The following is an 18,161-nucleotide window of genomic DNA, read 5'->3' on the forward strand; positions in this document are numbered from 1 at the left end:
GAGAAATAGATTTCAATTTTTTTCACTACATCAATTTTGGACAGCTTAGCCTTTCGAGGCATCTTAATCTAATTAAACTTATTTTTTTCGTAAATGTGTGTCTTTATAAAACATATTTGACAATTTAGACCAATTTACCTCTTTTCAAAAGTCATTGTCTATACTAACATATAAATATCTGGAACCATATTCAAAAGATTTCATTTGACGCTAATATTAAAAGAGAGTTAAGTGACAAAAAACATGTAATATCTTACATATTTGGCAAAACTATAAATTTAATTAAAGTAGAATGTCTCGGAAAGCCAAGTAATCCGTGATAAAAACAGCAGTAGAAAATTGAAATCTGTTTTCTCTAAAATTATGCAATTTAGCGACATGCAACAAGTATACCTTATTTAGAATAAATAAAGTAAGGTTTCAAATCTCTACTAGCAACACAAATATGGTAAAAAATTCAAGACACTGTTCATCTTCATTGAAGCAAAATTGTAGAACCTACGACAAATTATCTAAAAGGGTTTATTTGTTTATTTTCATCAAAGAAACCCTGTGACATACTTCCAGACATTCTGTATAGGTACAACTTCATTTGTTGAGAATTTAGGATTTTTTTTTAGGATTAATTGATGTTTGCTTCCCGCGGGACAATTTCTAACACCTCTTGGTGATAATTAATTTAACTTGTATTTCCTGATACGATTTATTTTCTAGGCTTGAGAGTCATGGGTTTTAATTTAGGTAATTTAGCGATCGAAAGTAATAAAACGCAGCGAAGAGAAAATGGGGAGCATTGACCAGGTAAACACTCCAGGTGTAATTGCTCTTGACCAATTTACTTCGTAAAACTTTCTAAGCTTAACAAATTCCGCATTTAACGGCCGCTAATAAAAAACGATTTGTTTGATTCAAAATTTAATTCAGGTCAGAAAGTGAAATTATTGCGATTGTATACGTAATTCAAGTTCAATACTACAACTATGCAAGAAAGAGAAGTAATTTCGTTAATAAATTTACCTTTCCAAATTAAGTCGTGTTACATTTGTATTAGTGAAATAATAAATTCGTAAAAAAATGGTAACGCAAAATTATGGTCAAATTTCCTATAGCTTTAATGAATTGGCTAAACAATTGAAATTGAAAACAATGGAACTACTTTTAATTGACAGCCAAATTTTGAGAATGTTCATTCATTTTTAATAATTATTTAGACAATTTTAGCAGCGTTCTAGAATTTTGGAAATTGTTATTGTACTTAATATGTATTTAAATGATATTTATATGTAATACGTATTTTTTATTGGAGTTGCGTCAGTCTGCGGCATATTATGAGGGAAATCTCATTTAGTCACAAGTAGAAATTGATTAACCCTAACAAAATATCTGCTTTAAAAGTCTCCAGAAAAGTTGCGATGCTGTCATAATAAAAAATATTTTGCCAAAGGAAGACTAATAGGGATTAAATCATTTTCCCTCGCTTTTAGGTTGCTATCCTAGGACAATACCAGCGAATATCTTTATTTACTACACTGCTAAGTAATTTTTTGCCACAACTATGTGCACTTAGCCAGATTCAATGATTAACTTTATCTTTATATGTTCTTTTTACTTTAAAAAAGCCACAATTAAAAAAAACATGTATCTATAATTAGACAGTCTCACCACCCCTCGTTTTTTGCTTTTAATTTTTTAAATGTGAAACATAAATGATAAATATCCAGCTAAACAGAAACGGAAAAATTTTCAAACAACTTTCCACGTTCTTGCACGACTGCCTCACAATGGGCCTGCCTCTAGGGAGATATATCCAAAACAATGTGCCATGGGAATGAGTCAGACAAAGACTTTCTAGCCTAGTTTATTGTAACAGGGCTTTTGTGGATGTTACTTAACTGTGTTTGTTTTGATGGTTATTTTAAACACATCACAAATGGCTAAGGAGACAATTAAACTTTAAAACGTCCATAAATAAATAAATATTTTTATATACGTTTTATTGAAAATTAAAATTTTTGTGTTGCATTGAATTCAGGATGTTATATGAATGTAGTTAAAAAAATATAAAACGTTTGTAACAACTACCTAAGGAANATTTACCCCACTGTGCACAGTATGCAAGAAGCTGCAAAATTGTAACAGGAAATACAATTATTTCTAGAGCGTGTATATACTTATATTAAATATATCGTCCATAAATAAATAAATATTTTTATATACGTTTTATTGAAAATTAAAATTTTTGTGTTGCATTGAATTCAGGATGTTATATGAATGTAGTTAAAAAAATATAAAACGTTTGTAACAACTACCTAAGGAATAAATAATACATTTATTATTATTAATGCAATGTAATTAACTGCCTTTTCTTTTTCAAGGCAACTTTTAAAACGGTATCTGCATTTCAGTAAAAATATATGCGCATATGCAATAAAGGTAAGAGGGACAAATTCCATCAACATGGTAATAGTATTTGTATTTGTAAACTGCTAATTACGGTACCATTTTATCTAAAAATAACCAATATCTAATAATTTAATAATTTTTATTACACATTCTTTCATCATTAACCATGAAAGTTTATTGTCTATGAAATTTTATAGTCCTTCAGTCGTTAAATTTGAATTTATACCATTATCCATTACGACCCTATTTCCATAAAAAACTTCTTGCATAAAGTGTATGTACAAGTATTTGTTTCCCTTATAATTTGTCCATGTTCATTTTGATATAGTTATTTCAATCTATATACTACTTCTTGGAATCCAGTACCATCTTTTGAAACATCACCCTCTGGTCTAATTTTTAAAGAAATAGCAAATGGCAATTGCTTCAAAATAGCTCTGATCTAATTTTTTAACTGTGTTACCTAACAAGTGTTAGATAAAACAATTTCGTCATTCGTTAGTAAATTTGGGAAAATTTCTTGACATTCTTTAATTCAAACCGAAGGCCGTATCAATTTTATCTTTTGTTCTATTTAGAAATTTTATTTAAAAAAGTGTGTTGAAAGTATTAATCAAGTTACTCAATTAACCTATACATCGAATAGAAGAAAGAACGAAATTACAAATTTCAATTTTAAACTAAGTACAGAAAATAGATCTAAAATAACAAAATTATGTATGGGTTGAAAAGAAACTTTCGCTCTAGTAATATATTTTTATACACCAATATTGTTTTGGTCTAAGAAACTGATTACCTGAGTATAGTGAGGCTCGCCTAAGCTGTATTATAATGTAACACATCTATAGGGATAATAGACCTTTGTCAGTAACAATGGGAACCCAAGTTATTCAAAGGCAATAAATCGTCCGCTGAACTAATATTAGCTTTCTTCGAAGAACGATTGGCAACTATCAGAAGCCATCAGAAGCATGCATTTATGCGAAATAACGTTCGATGAACAGCAAATCACCAACGGTGACAACAAATTTGGTATTCGTAGAAAACAGACTAGTTTCTAATCAGTTGGAAGTGATCAGAATAAGCCAACGATTCAAGAAATGTTTGGTTTGGTACATGACCATAAGTTTTGTACAAAAGAATTTAGGTTTATATACTTTGTTAAACGCGGTATTTCATAAAGATTAGTAGACAATTGTATTAATTACAGAACTCCACAAAAAATGTCTTGTGCAAATGACCAGACTGCGCAGAAGAATTATTCAACCAGCATAAAACCTAACACAACGAAACATAAACAAACAGAAAGCGTATAACACAAACTCTAAACCTATAACATAATCGTAGGTACCGCTCGTATCGTCCTTTGGACGACCCTATATGAATGTTGAGGTGTTCATTAGCAATCTGATATCAGAGTCTCGTTAGCAGATCAGCATAATTTTCGATATCTAAGAAGTTTAAAGTAGCTATTAATTTAGAAATCAAACATCTTTTTATAATTGAAAGTATTGACAAAGCTCCTTTTGATGTTAGATTATTATGCTGAAATAATAAAAAATAGAAGATATAATACAAAAATACAATTGACTTTTTTATAATAATAATTTAGGAATGCGTTCATGGAAGATTTCATTTCGATTTGAAATCAGTTAAGTTCAAAATTGATAAATGTCAGTTTTCCATTGTAACTTATTTTAAAAATAAGAAAGAGTCCAAAAAGGATTGTGAGGAAATTGGACCCTTTCTTATTTCAAAATAAGTTGAAATCAGTTATGTACAAGACATACGCGATTTGGTACCAAACAATACCATTGCAAATCGTTCTTCGAACAAAGCTATTTTTTATTATAACACGTGTGTTGATGAAACTGTTGGTAGACCGTATTTATTTCTTAACCTTACACTACATGTGTTGAAGACACCTCATATGTCACAAAACATTGTTTCCCACAAAGTTACGCCACATGTCGCCGAAATTTCTTTGATAAGCAGCGAGTTGTTAGACTAATTGCTGGAATGTAGGTGAACAACACTGTTGCATGCCACTAAAGGCTTATCCCCAATCAGATAACATGTTCCTGAAATATATATATATATATGATTTGATAATTTTCTATAAAAAGCATCCTCATATATCACAAACCAACGTTATCAACAAAATTGCTCCACATATCGCAGAAATTTCGATGAAAAGCAACAATTAGGTCCATTTTACTATTTCCACAAGTCATTTGTTACTGGTTGGTGAGTGGTAAAGCAACATGTAAAGGCGGGTATAAATGCAGAGAGATTCCCGCCATTGAGTAAGAACTCACTCAACGCTCGCACAGATCTACATATAATACAATATGTCGCGTTTTGGCACGGCATGGGTTCTTGGAGGAACTTTTGTTTGCAGCAAGACTAACGACGCGATAGTTATTGTATCAATTATTTTATGAATATTAAGTGGTTCTAAGAATACAAATATACAAATTATTTAATACAATGGACAAAAATTATATTAAAAAAAAAGCTAACGACAGTAATAAAGCATCACTTTATAAAACTACTAAAGCTTCCTTTTCTTCTTCGTCGTCAAATATGGCAGGTTTATTTTCTTTTCGTTCACCAAATTTTATTCATATTTATACTTAGACTTAGGACATCTGGGCACTAATTTACGCAATTTGTTTCAAATCTCACATGTGAAAAAGGTATGACAAAGCGGCGACAAATAATTTGTGGGAAATAACAAATAACTTGTTGCTTTGCATAAAAATGTCGGTGCATGTGGTTTCACTTTGTAGATAACAGAATGTTGCGTCATATAAGAACGTATTTTAAGGTTCGCATTCTGCGCAAATTGGTTGAAAAATCTACAAACCATGTGATTTTTCTACGGTGATAAGAATATAAGAAAACTAATTAGAGTAATGAAAAAACTGTGAAAATCTGCTATTCACAAATTGAATACAATAAAATACTACCGAAATTTCGTCATTTTTTGATTTCCAATCATTTTATGCAAGAAAGAATTAAAAAATATATGATGCAGTTTACTGAAGATTAATGATAATAAACCAAGTTTCTGCAATAACTATATAGAGTAGTAGAAATTGTATCTTATAAAATCAATGGTACAAATATAAAATAATTTATATGGCATTTTCGTGCGATTAAATCAAATGATTAGTCGCTAATGTAGTGGTTTTATACAGTCGCACAATGAGACAAATCCACATATTAAGCTACAAAAATCTATATCATCGTCAATTTTCAATCAAAATCACTGAAACTTGGTGGGTTTTTGGTCGTTGAATCTGAATCCACTACCAAAAAGTAAAAATTAGATATAGCAAATATGCTATGACTACCTACCAAAGGTGGTGCTGAAATGATTTCGGACTACATTATATCCTCTAAAAATTAAAAATCCACTAGCATTGTACAATAACTTGTGTATCATTTCGGTAGCACTTTTGGTAGTCACATACACAAAAAACCTTCAGGATACATAGTTTCAGTGATTTTGATTGAAAATTGACGTTGATACAGATTTTTGTCACCTAACACGTCGATTTACCCCACTGTGCACAGTATGCAAGAAGCTGCAAAATTGTAATAGGAAATACAATTATTTCTAGAGCGTGTATATACTTATATTAAATATATAAAAAATTTTACATTCAATATTGCTTCTACGAATGCGCTTGCATTAAAAATACCAGCCTAATAGTAAACTATCCTGCAATTACCACCAAGTAACAAATGGTTTAGGCTAGATATACTACTAAATTAGTCCTTATCAGAAACTTGCCATGGGCCTTATTATTATCTTAAGCATTTACTTTGCATATTTTGCCCCAATCTGTGATTTTAATTTGAAAAATAGAAAATATATGGTTGGTTAAATGATTAAGAGACCAGTTTCTTAAGTTGAACTTATTCAATAGCTCAACACTGTACAGTTCCAACCATATTTGTTGAGACAGATTTCATGAAATGAAGTGGTTCAATATTTCCCCATTTATAACATAAATATTTTTTATGAAATTGTAACAATACCTATATTTTTTTATTTTTACTACATATTAGCAACTTCAGCTGATATTTATCTAAAATACTTTTTTCTTTGTTTCAGTCTCTTCTTTCCAGCAACTATGGAAAGGAGTCAGTACATGCGATTAAGAGGGGCCTTCTCTGGCAACAGCGCGACAAACTTTTCAGTCGTTGGAAGGAACGGTATTTTATCCTCACTCGGGACTACTTGCATTGCTTCCGAAGAGCATCAGGATCTGATCGGATATCGGAAATGGGCCAATTCCTGTTTAAAGTTAAACTGATCGATGTGGAGCGGGTTGAGTGGGAGAATAAGAAAACCTATAGCACAGGTAAATATTACATGGGATTATCCTTTTTTTGCTCAAGTCCAGTCAGACTCAATTGAAAATAACGTCTTATCTCTTACGTTTAATGGTTTTTGTCACATTTTACGGATTGCTGTAGGAAAAGTTCAAATGTGTTCTTCGCGTAGAAAACTCATTGTCAGTCAAAAATAAAGAAATGTTCTTCTAATTGTAAATTAGAGTTAACGCAAATAAAAACGTCTAAAAGTTTACTGGAACTTAAAAAATGGATTTGGGTTTTTTTGAAACTATATACAGGGTGAGTCGTGAGAATCGCCCTAAACTCCAGGAATGGATTCTACACGTCAAAATAATAAAAAAGCTCAAATGTCGTGTGATTTTTATTTGTTCTATAGTTATAATGTAATTACAAATTTAAAAAATTTTAAATCGTAGTATGTCATGTATGTTCAAGTTTAAAACTAGGATATTTGTCAGTGTAATTTTATATTGCAATAGTTTAACATTTGATTACAGATTTTACGGTCAAAGTGTTACAAAATGACAGGAACTTATTCAAATTTAGAGTATGCAAATATGGTGTTTGTTTATGGTATTTGTAATGGAGATGCTAATATGCTGCTATTGATGAATATCGTCAACGATTTTCACATCACAGATGTCCTGATAAAAATGTATTTATCAGAGTTCTCAACAAACTGTGCGAAACCGGAAAGTATAACATCTGAACCAGCTCATCGACACGGTTTAGAAGAAGTAGAAAATATTCTGGGTCTAGTAGAATATGCGGCAAGTACCAGCTCATGAAGAATTGCTACTCAATTGGGCATTCTACAAAAAAGAGTAATAAAAACCCTCCACGAACAAGGCTTATATCCATACCAGGTACAAAGAGTACAACACCTACAACCGGGAGATTATCGAATTTTGTCAACGGATCAATAATAATCATCTTGTTGTATCCTGCATACTTTTTACGGATGAAACAACATTCATCCGTGACGGCATAACTAATATTCGGAATTCTTATGTATGGTCAGACGAAAATCCTCACACAACATTTGAAAGTAATTTTCAGCATAGGTTTTGGTAAAGGTGTCGTGTGGTATGATCGATAGCTATTTAATTGGCCCTTTGATTTTGGGGAATCGACTCACGGGAGACCACTACTTAATTTTTTACAAAATGTAATACTAGAGGATGTTCTGATAAACATAAAAGATGACCAGCATGATGGAGCTCCTGCACATTTCACTCGTCCAGTCAAGCTACATTTGAACGACAGCATTCCAGGACGTTGGATTGGTCGCGGTGGTCATATTAGTTGGCTTCCCAGATCTCCAGACCTCACAGCACTAGATTACTGTTCATTGAGTTGGTTCAAAAATGAGGTGTACACAGTTTAGTCCAATCAGTTGGCGCTCAAGAAGTGGGTTGCCTGTGAAGTTTTAGGGGAGATTTGAAAATTGGTATATTTATAGATTTTGACGTGCTCTTTCCGAATTTTTACTTTGCCACCTCTTTTTTTTCCGGAAGTAGCCGCCATATTGGAAAAATGGCGCTCCAAAACAAATTTTCGACGATATTTCCTTTCCGACTCACTTTACGGTGAAAATAATTATGTAATAAATTAAACTAGAGAACATTTCCTATAATTTATGTATTAACCTTTTTTCTGTGAAATGAATAGTTTCGGCGTACGAGCGCCGCAAAGTCTACTCCAACAGGCGTACTGGCCAACAAACTTCTTTCCACACCACCATGAGGTAGAGTTCTTGGCGCGTTTTTTTAGTGGTACGTATCCCCAGTAGACCTAAGCCACATGTGATGCACTGTTGACTAAATTTAGTGCATTCTCCTTCGCTTCGCTATCCCTGACGGACCAGGTTTTGCGAGTTCTTCGTCTTCGGAACTGAGCAAAACCTCACGGACAGGAAGTTCTTCCAAGTTATCCGCGATAGGATTCTCTTCTTCGACTTCATCACCTTCTTCCTCGATTTCGTCGAAGGTTTGCTGAAGAATTGTCTCCGTATCTTCCTCTTCATCACTGTCTTGCAGATCAACATCCGAATTGTCGCAGGTACCTACCATTGCGATTCGCGCAGATAGCGGAGCTTTAGTCCAGCCTTTCTGCATCCACAGGCTCCCCGACATCCTTTTTTACATTTACAAGAAATTAGTTTTAGCAAGTTTGCTGAAGCTGGGGACTTAAGTGTGGTGATAGGAATTAGCCCATTCTTGCTTTTTTCCATCTTCACCGCTCTGCATTTTTTCCAACTCCATACCACTGCTGAACCTGGTGATAGGTTGTCGTGCTGCTGCTTCTGTCGGTGGCAGCGATGCAATATTAAATTTATGTCACCACACTCGAGCCACCAGCTCCAGCAATTATCTCAAAATGGCCGAGATATGACAGATTGTTTCTGAAATAACCGAATCAATCACTTTTAACTTAAGAAATGATTTTATATTATAGATAAGATCATTAAGCAGATGTTTACAGTTTTATACATAACTCCATAACTCCACTAAACAAAATCTACAAAAAAAATAATAATAATAATAATAATAATAATAATAAATATCTGTGAGTATCATTAAATTTTAAAACATCAATGGATAAGATATGATAATATTCTTATAGGTATATCATTTCACAATAAAGATAAAAAATCAGGTATCGTGGAATTTTTAGTAAATTGCAATATAGCTAAGTACATATGTGTTAATCACAATATTTAGCAATGTTGCATATAGCCATATTCTAGACTTGGTAATATAAATCCTTTGCAATTGAAAGCGAAATGGTGCAAAAATAAAATAAAAAATATACGATTATTTTTTAATATCTTTAACAATTTTCCCCTCTATTTATTTTAGTATTTTCTTTAAAAAATACCAAAAGGATTATTCTATGATTATTTACAAAACTGCGTTAATTTTGTTTATCTGCTTCCATATTAGGATATCACATGGTATTTATTATAACACTCGCTTGTTTTAATATTTGTAGAATCCAAGTAATTTAATACACATCATTCACGATTTAATAAAATAATCGCCAACCCTTTTAATTTACTTTTGAAGGTTTACCTTGTCTAAAATTTTGACCGAATCCCATTACCATAAAGATATTTCGTAAGCGCATTCAAAAGTATCTCTGAAACTTTTACGTTTACGTAATTTTCAGTTTCAATATTTTTACATCTTGAAGAAAATCAATATGAAATATTTTGTACCGAACTTTTAAATTTTTATTTGACTATTCTTTTCTGACTTCCAAATAAGTTTAAAGCAATTTCTCTTTTGCACTTTTCTTTAGAAATGTCTGCATTGTTGCTTCTAGATTTGCCTTCTTTAGTAAATACTTTTTAGACCCTATCTACTATTGCATTTGAGTTACACCTGCAAAATAACAGTGAATTGTTTTACATTTCTTTAGTTTTGGGGTAGATTCTATTTGTTTTTGCAATTTTCCCATTTCAGTATTTTTATTTGATACTAACTATAGCTAAATTTTTAAATGCAAGACAGATATTTCCGAATTGCTTTTAAACCAGTGTATCTCATTATCATTGACATATCATGACCACAATGTTATCTAATTTATCTAGGATTAATCTGATACATTGATGGCTCTGTTAATAAGCACAAGTATATTGTAAGGAATTTGAGCAGGAAATAAACGTGCGTGATCCAGCAATGATAGCATAGACTCCCTAAAACAACAGAAAGAAGTGCCGTTGATTAACTTTAAAGAAATATACAAATAATATTGGAATTTCAGAACGACATATAAAGATATCCAGATAAAGATTGGATATCCTAACCTTAGAAATTATACTATGAAGACGCATTTAGATAATTTTCACTATCACCATCTTGTTTCCTGTTGTATCATGACAAAACTCATTTGGTTTGTAAAGCTTTTAGCTTCAATAAATAACCATAGGCAGATTATATACAGGGTGGGCCACCAGTAAGGCCTCGGTCGCTAGGGACCAAACGGCAAATGTTACAGAAACCTGTTCAGGGTATGTGTAAGTTGATAACAGCTACATTTTAAAAATATTTTGAAATATACAGGGTGTCCAGGAAAAGCGTACCATATCAAAGTTATGTATTTTTGAAAGCACCGTAAAAAAATAAGTGAACTTTATTAAAGGTTATGCATACCTAGGACTTACAGTTTGTGAGATATTTTCAATTTTAGTGAAAATGTAGGCATAGCGTAGAAATTTAATATTAGCAATAAAAATTGTCGTCACTTAGTATTATATAGGGTGTCCAAACAACTGCTGAATACTTCTCTCAACTTTAAACAGCAATAACTTGATTATTTTAAATGAGACACCCAGTATATTTTTACTTTGGGAGTTAGGAAATTTAAAACTCTTTCAAACTGTGTAAGGTTCCCTATACCTATGTCTAACGATATTGAAGATGTTTGTGCCGTTTCGTTTTTTATCGATTTTTTTTTTTTTTTGTAAGATGTATCCACGTGTCTTTATCGAGGTCTTTATTGAATTAGTTTGGGTTCTTCTTGATGACGTCTCTTTAAATATAAGAAGAAAATGTGAATGTAATTAGATGGCGCACCTGCACCTTTCTCATATTCAGTGAGAAATTATATAAATCAAAAATTTAGTAATAAATGAATAGGTGGGAATGGTCCATGTCAGTGGCTACCTAGGTGTCCCAACCTCCCGTAATGGACTTCTTTGTTTCGGTCTATACAGGGTGTCCGGTAAATACCTCCTAATCTCTCGGGAATGTATAGGGGAGGTCAAAATAAAACTAGTCCTTCCTACAATTTTTTTCCTAATGTGCCCCCTAACGGAGTTATGGGGGGTCAAAGGGGTACCTAGAAATTAACGTTTAGGGTTATAACTTTGAAACCACCCTGTATATTTTAATAACATTTTCGTACGTTGTATTACACATGGAGCTCTACGATTTGATGCTAAAATCAACTTTTTGCTATTATCAGGTGTCCAGAAACGGACTGGCCCTATCACAATTTTCCTCAAAATTTTGACAGAAGTAATTTTATCAAACTGAAAATATTATTATTAGATACTCTGAAGGTTTTTCTTTAAAAATGGTACTCTTTATTTATTTCGAAAAAATGAACGGTTTGCGAGATAAATCGGTTTTGAAAAAAATTGGTAACAAATACAACAACAATTAAAATTTATTTTTTTACAATAAAATCATTCCCGCTAGTGCCAGCCTACAGATTCACCATAAACATTTACTGGTGGTGAATTAAGGGAATGAATAATGCCGTTTCTTGTAAAATCAACATCTATGACCAAAATACATCTACAAATTATTATTGCTCTTGTCTCCATGGAGTTCTTTTCTATTGTTTTCGTTGTTAGACCCTGTTGATTTTAAAGTACTTGTCAAAGGCGCGTGACAGAATAAAAATTCAATTTTATTGTGGTATTCGTTTTAAGCCGTTAGAAATAACATTTAAAAATGGAAGAATAGTTATCAATTCGAACATCTATTAAAATTTTTCTTGTTTCTTCTAAAACCAAAATTTTCGTTAATAATATTTTTCATATTAATAAATAATTCAGTTACTTACGACAAACATATTTATACAAAATTAATAACTTTTTATAATTATTCTGCTTATAAAATAATATTTTTTATTACAAAACTTTTTTGAATATTGGTATGATAATGATAAAAGGAAATTTTACTTGTAGAAGAAACAAAGAAAAATTTTAATTGATGTTTGAATTGGTAACCATTCTCTTGAATGCAGCATCTTCAAATTATATACTCGCGCAAATGCATCTCTAATCCTTCCCTTCAATATCATCGCAAGTAGTAGGTGGAACATTGTGTACAAGATTTTTTATATAGCTCTCAACAAAGATGTCCATTACGGTGAGGTCTGGACACCTACGTGGCCACTGACATACACCATTCCTACCTATTCATTTATTACTAAATTTTCGATTTAAATAATTTCTCAATATATTTAAAGAAACGTCATCAAGAAGAACCCAAACCAATTCAATAAAGACCTCTATAAAGACACGTAGATACATCTTACAAAAAGTCAATAAAAAACGAAATGGCACAAATATATCCAATACCGTTAGATATAGGTATAGGGAACCTATACATAGTTTGAAAGAGTTTTAAATTTCCTAACTCCCAAAGTAAAAATATACTGGGTGTCCCATTTAAAATACCCAAGTTATTGCTGTTTAAAGTTGAGAGAAGTATTCAGCAGTTCTTTGAACACCCTGTATAATACTAAGTGACGACAAATATAACAATTTATAACTTCAAGGATCTAAAATAGACCCTCCAAAGCTGCTTCCTTAAAATTATTTTTTTATTGCTAATATTAAATTTCTACGCCATGCCTGCATTTTCACTAAAATTGAAATATCTCACAAACTGTAAGTCCTAGGTATGCAGAACTTTTAATAAAGTTCACCTATTTTTTACGGTACTTTCAAAAATGTAGTAAAATACAGGGTGTTTCAATTAAAAATACATAACTTTGATATGGTACGCTTTTCCTAAACACCCTGTATATTTCAAAATATTTTTAAAATGTAGCCGTAATCAACCTACACATACCCACCCAAAACAGGTTTCTGTAACATTTGCCGTTTGTTCCCTAGCGACCGAGGCGTTACTGGTGGCCCACCCTGTATATTCAACGAAAATATTACAAATGTTAGTTCAAACTTTTATCTCTTTTGTTTTTGGTGCAATAATAATATGCAATAATTAGACCCTATTAAATTTCGCATCATTATAACAATGGTGTATCAACAAAAATGGTTCAGTTTTGATTTGGAAAATATTTAACGTTAATTCTGCTGATTTTCGTGTTTTAAATTTAGGTCAACTGCAAATTTCTAAATAAGATACAAGGTGATTCGATAGCTTTGTTACAAACTTTGGGATATAAAATTTGTAGAAAAAATTATATATACCTACATAGATCTGCTTTTCTTGTTTTGAAGTTACATTTTAGAATTATAAAGACTAAAATTTATAAACAATAATTTAAATTATATTTATTTAACACTTAGCGATATATACACATTTCGGAACAACGAAGATTTTCTTGTATCCGTAAAGGATTTATGTTGAGACTGACATAGAATGTGCCATCGTTGATTCTTTAGGGTTCTATTTCATGGAGAATTTCCTTCGAGTGACGTCATAAATAAAACTCACAGCGGACTAAATCCTAATGATCTGTAGTCGTGGTATTGACCCTCCACTGTCTATCCACTTGTTTTAAAAGTGAGTATTTAACCAGTATGATATTTGCCTTACTCGGTGAGCAGGGGCGCCATCATACTGATACTATATTTGTTCCCTAATATGAAGTGAGTAATTTTACTCAAATCTGCTAACTATCCAGTTAACATTTACTTTATTCTGAGCATGTAAAAAAACCAATTAAGAGTTTTATTTTTCTGTAGTAAGATTTAAATTAAAACTGTTACTTTTAGATTTAGATAGATCTGGAAAAAATGTCACAGAGTTTATATAATTTTTTTTCTTCGGCAGCATTTTTAACCCTTAAAGTTAGGAGATGGAATCGATGTTTCGGTAAACTTTTTGTTTCTTAATAAATTTTGATAATTTTGGGTAAAAGCTATGTTATTTGAATCTATTTCTACTAATGTACCTATTCAATTTACCGACAACTATTTTGAGTATTCGAAAACGCATCGATCTCGGTAGTCTATGTGCCGAAAAAAATTTATAGACTTCCTTTTTTAATTTTTCCGTAAAATAGGTGTACTTCTCTGTTATCGACAAAAGAAATTGTTTTCGCGATAATCGTGTTTAGTAGTGAAGATACCATCTTGTTTATGCCACATCTTAATAATAGTAAATATCTGAAAGCGACAGTTGGTTGTTTTCAAGTATTTATTACTAAAATGTGACATAAATAGGATTTTTATCTCGAAAACAGTTTGTTTTAAAGATAATAAACATGTAAAACTTTTTCACGTAAAACGGTGTAAAGATCTTAAAAACAGTTTTAGAAATTAAAAAGTAGGTCTACCATTTGTTATTCGGGCTAAGACTGTAGGTAATCAGTAAATTGAATACATTAGTATAAATTGCTTAAAATCACATAGCGTTTATCCAAAAATTATCCAAATTTTGTTAAAAACAAAAAAATCAAAACTTGTGATGTTATATTTACAAGACCTACACAAATCCGAGAGATTATCCACCATTTCCCGGACACTCTGTATATTTATTTTTTACTGATAGATAGCAATGTGGTTAATTTTCATGTAACATATAACAAATGTAGAATGTAAAATTCAAGTTATGTATCTAAATGTGTTATTGAAACAGATAGATTAAAAAGCGGTAACCAAAAAAGAAGTAAAAATTCGAATTTATAAAATGTTTTATTTACAACACTTTTTATATGCAATCCAAATCATTGCCAAAGAAAAAATTGTCCGTTTCAGCTGTAAAAAATTACGTTTTCCCTGTCTAAACAAAGAAACCTCGGATCCATCTCATCAACATACAGTGAATACAGTGAATACATACCTAATGAACTTTTGTAGTAACCTTACACTTTACGTTTTTAAGAAATTACTTATTTTGGTAGGAATTCATTAGAGGTTTGGAAGCGTTGTAGAAGCTTCTATTACCCGTTTCAAAATGATGGAGTTATCGTCTTTATAGAGATGTGATATCATTTAATAAAAAGTAGATATCTTATCTACTTTGTGAATTTTGAGTCCTTAAAATATCCGTATTTTGCGTACAAAGAAATATTCTTCTCTCTTGTTTGAATATCAAAGAATTCCACATTTTTCATATGTCCAGTTTCTGAATTATCTCCATTATTTACTTAGGCAATCTCTGACATTATCACTATCTTATTAATTTGCCAAATGTTCCTAAACGTTTTTAGATACGGTTTGGGAGATATTGTATGAAATACACCATTTGTTGGATGTGTTATGACCTGATAAGAGAAGGTCACGACTTTGACGCTAGAGATAATTTCGGTCTGCAAGAAATTAGTCACCTAATTAATGTTTTCTTAAGTGCTCAAATAAGGGACGAGATGAATATCATGGAAAGCCAACTGAAACTACAAGAAACCATTTCAATCTATTGTAATAGAAGACAAAATCTTGTCGTTTATGAATATTTAATTGCAGATATTTAAATTTTTAAATAGCTTTCTAGTTTCTACTAATTTTAATCATTAGATCGTTACCCCAACTTATTAAAATTGTGATAATTATTGTTAGAAGTAGTACATACATATATTAACATGTCCCACATTTAATCATAGTCAAAATTTCTTTCAGTGGATGACACCTACAATGACAATAAACAAATTGAAGATTTGTTGAATTTATATTGTTTTCAAAGACTTCATGACTGATGATATGAGATAATATATACCTAGTGTTGAGCTAAAAACTATACATCATGTGGGGAAAATTTTTATTATAAGATTGCGACAAATATCGATATTATCAGTCTTTACGTTGTATAAACTCTAAAAACGTTTTAAAAGGTACTTTATATGGAAATATATTCCAAATTGTTAAAGCAAAGTTGTTAAAACAAACATACTTTTATTTATTTTTTTTAAATTGAACATCCCGTAAATTTTTAGAGGTAACACTTCCTTAATATTATAGTGACGTAAAGTTTGATAAATTTACCTCTAGTCTATAGTAAGGGAAGTATGGACAAAATAAATGTTTTAAAAATATATTTTTGTTGGAAAGAGATCCTTAGTTTCTAGGCAACCAAGAATTTTGTTTAAGATTTAGTTTAGGGTACACTTCTTTGACTACACAGGGTGTTCCTAAATATCATGTACATAAGTGAGGGAGTAATTCTTTGGCTTATTTAATGACTAAAAATTAATATAAACATAGGTGTTGAAGATTTTTTTAGTTTTTTCTCTATAGTTCCTACGGTATTTGAGATATGTAGCTCAAATTTGAAATATAGGTTACGCTGTAGGGCTTACATCATTGGACAAACGCTTCGTTACCGATCTACTGGGTGCTGAAATTTCAAAATTTTTTTAGTTTTTTCACTATCATCTATCTAACAAGTGGAATTATTTTGTACAGGCTTGTAATATTCATTTAATTTATAAAAATTCTTGTGCCACGAAAAATGTATTTTAATATTATTTTCTGTCATTCCAGTCAGAAATATTAATAATAGATTTCCTAACGTACCTATTTTTCTAATAACTTATAGATCAAGATTATATTTCAATTTAAAGTCCCACGGTTTCTAAAAATATATGATGACATGATCATCCCAAAAAGTAAAAAGAGGAATGACGTTGTTTGTGACTAAAAACAAATGCCTCACTAAACAAAATTCAACGCCAGAGAATCTAATTATACAAATTAATAAATAAAAATTCCTAAAAACGTGTGACCGGACATGCATCGTTTGCGAGAAACAGATTGTTGAAAATTAATGGAAAATAAGATTTAAGTACATCATGTTGCAAAAAAAATAGTTGAGGGGAACCATGTGAATAACATTTTATACTTAAATAATATTATAAACCTTCTAACATATCAGTAATCAATTTTTTTCTGTTTTTGGAAAATCCTGTATTCTTTACGTTTTCAAAACTCATTGAAGTAAAACTGAAAAAGCAACAAAATTGGTACAAGGAATAAAAATTATTCCATAATTTTTTATTCTGCAGTTGCCCTGATCCTCGGGCGGGATGGAAAAATCTACCTAAGAGCCGCCGATGGACTGGAGGATTGGTTTGAACTACTGGAGGAATGTATGTTGACTAGCAAGGAACGAAGGAGGGCGCTTAGATGTTCGCACGATGGGAGACCTAGAGATAATAATAACATTACCACGACTTTAGACGAATGGTTAGCTGCTCGTCAGAAAATACGTAAGTAATATGGAAAGGACCCCGCAATAATCCTATGGGAATTGGGTTTCTGTCAAATTGTCTGAATTTTTGATATGTTGTAGATTTTGTCATCCTGAACAAAAGTCTCCATGGGCACAAAGTGCCAAAATGAACATTTTGGCAGCTACGGAGCTGCCAAAGCTCCCCTGACCCGTTGCAAAACTATTCATTTTCAATACTATTTACAGATGTCAAAAGCATATTTTAATTATTCTAATATATAGGGTAATGTTTTTGAGGTCACTGGATTCAACCCTCATGTCAGATTGGACAAATTGACCGTTGACAGCTGTCAATACACTGTCAACGAAGAATAGAAAAGTAAATATTCTCTTTTCACATTGAGAGTTTGGGCTTTTGAGGGAGCTGAATTCAATTCTCATGCCAGATTGGCAAAATTGACAGTTGACAGCTGTCAATTGACTGTCAACGAGGAATATAAAAGTAAATAT

At 31.4% G+C, this 18,161-nt stretch overlaps 1 protein-coding gene across 2 annotated transcripts in view; it reads left to right on the forward strand.

The window, feature by feature from the left end:
- LOC108908800 overlaps positions 1 to 18,161 on the forward strand; it is a 110,004-nt gene that overhangs the window by 54,486 nt on the left and 37,357 nt on the right. For both annotated transcript variants that reach the window (XM_018712939.2, XM_018712940.2), the window contains exons 2-3: positions 6,530 to 6,779; positions 17,485 to 17,688. In XM_018712939.2, the coding sequence (XP_018568455.1) occupies positions 6,530 to 6,779; positions 17,485 to 17,688 (454 nt within the window). The remainder of the gene's footprint in view (positions 1 to 6,529; positions 6,780 to 17,484; positions 17,689 to 18,161) is intronic.

The sequence above is a fragment of the Anoplophora glabripennis genome, unplaced genomic scaffold, assembly GCF_000390285.2.
Source record: "Anoplophora glabripennis isolate ALB-LARVAE unplaced genomic scaffold, Agla_2.0 scaffold456, whole genome shotgun sequence".
NCBI classification, from domain to species: Eukaryota; Metazoa; Arthropoda; class Insecta; order Coleoptera; family Cerambycidae; genus Anoplophora; species Anoplophora glabripennis.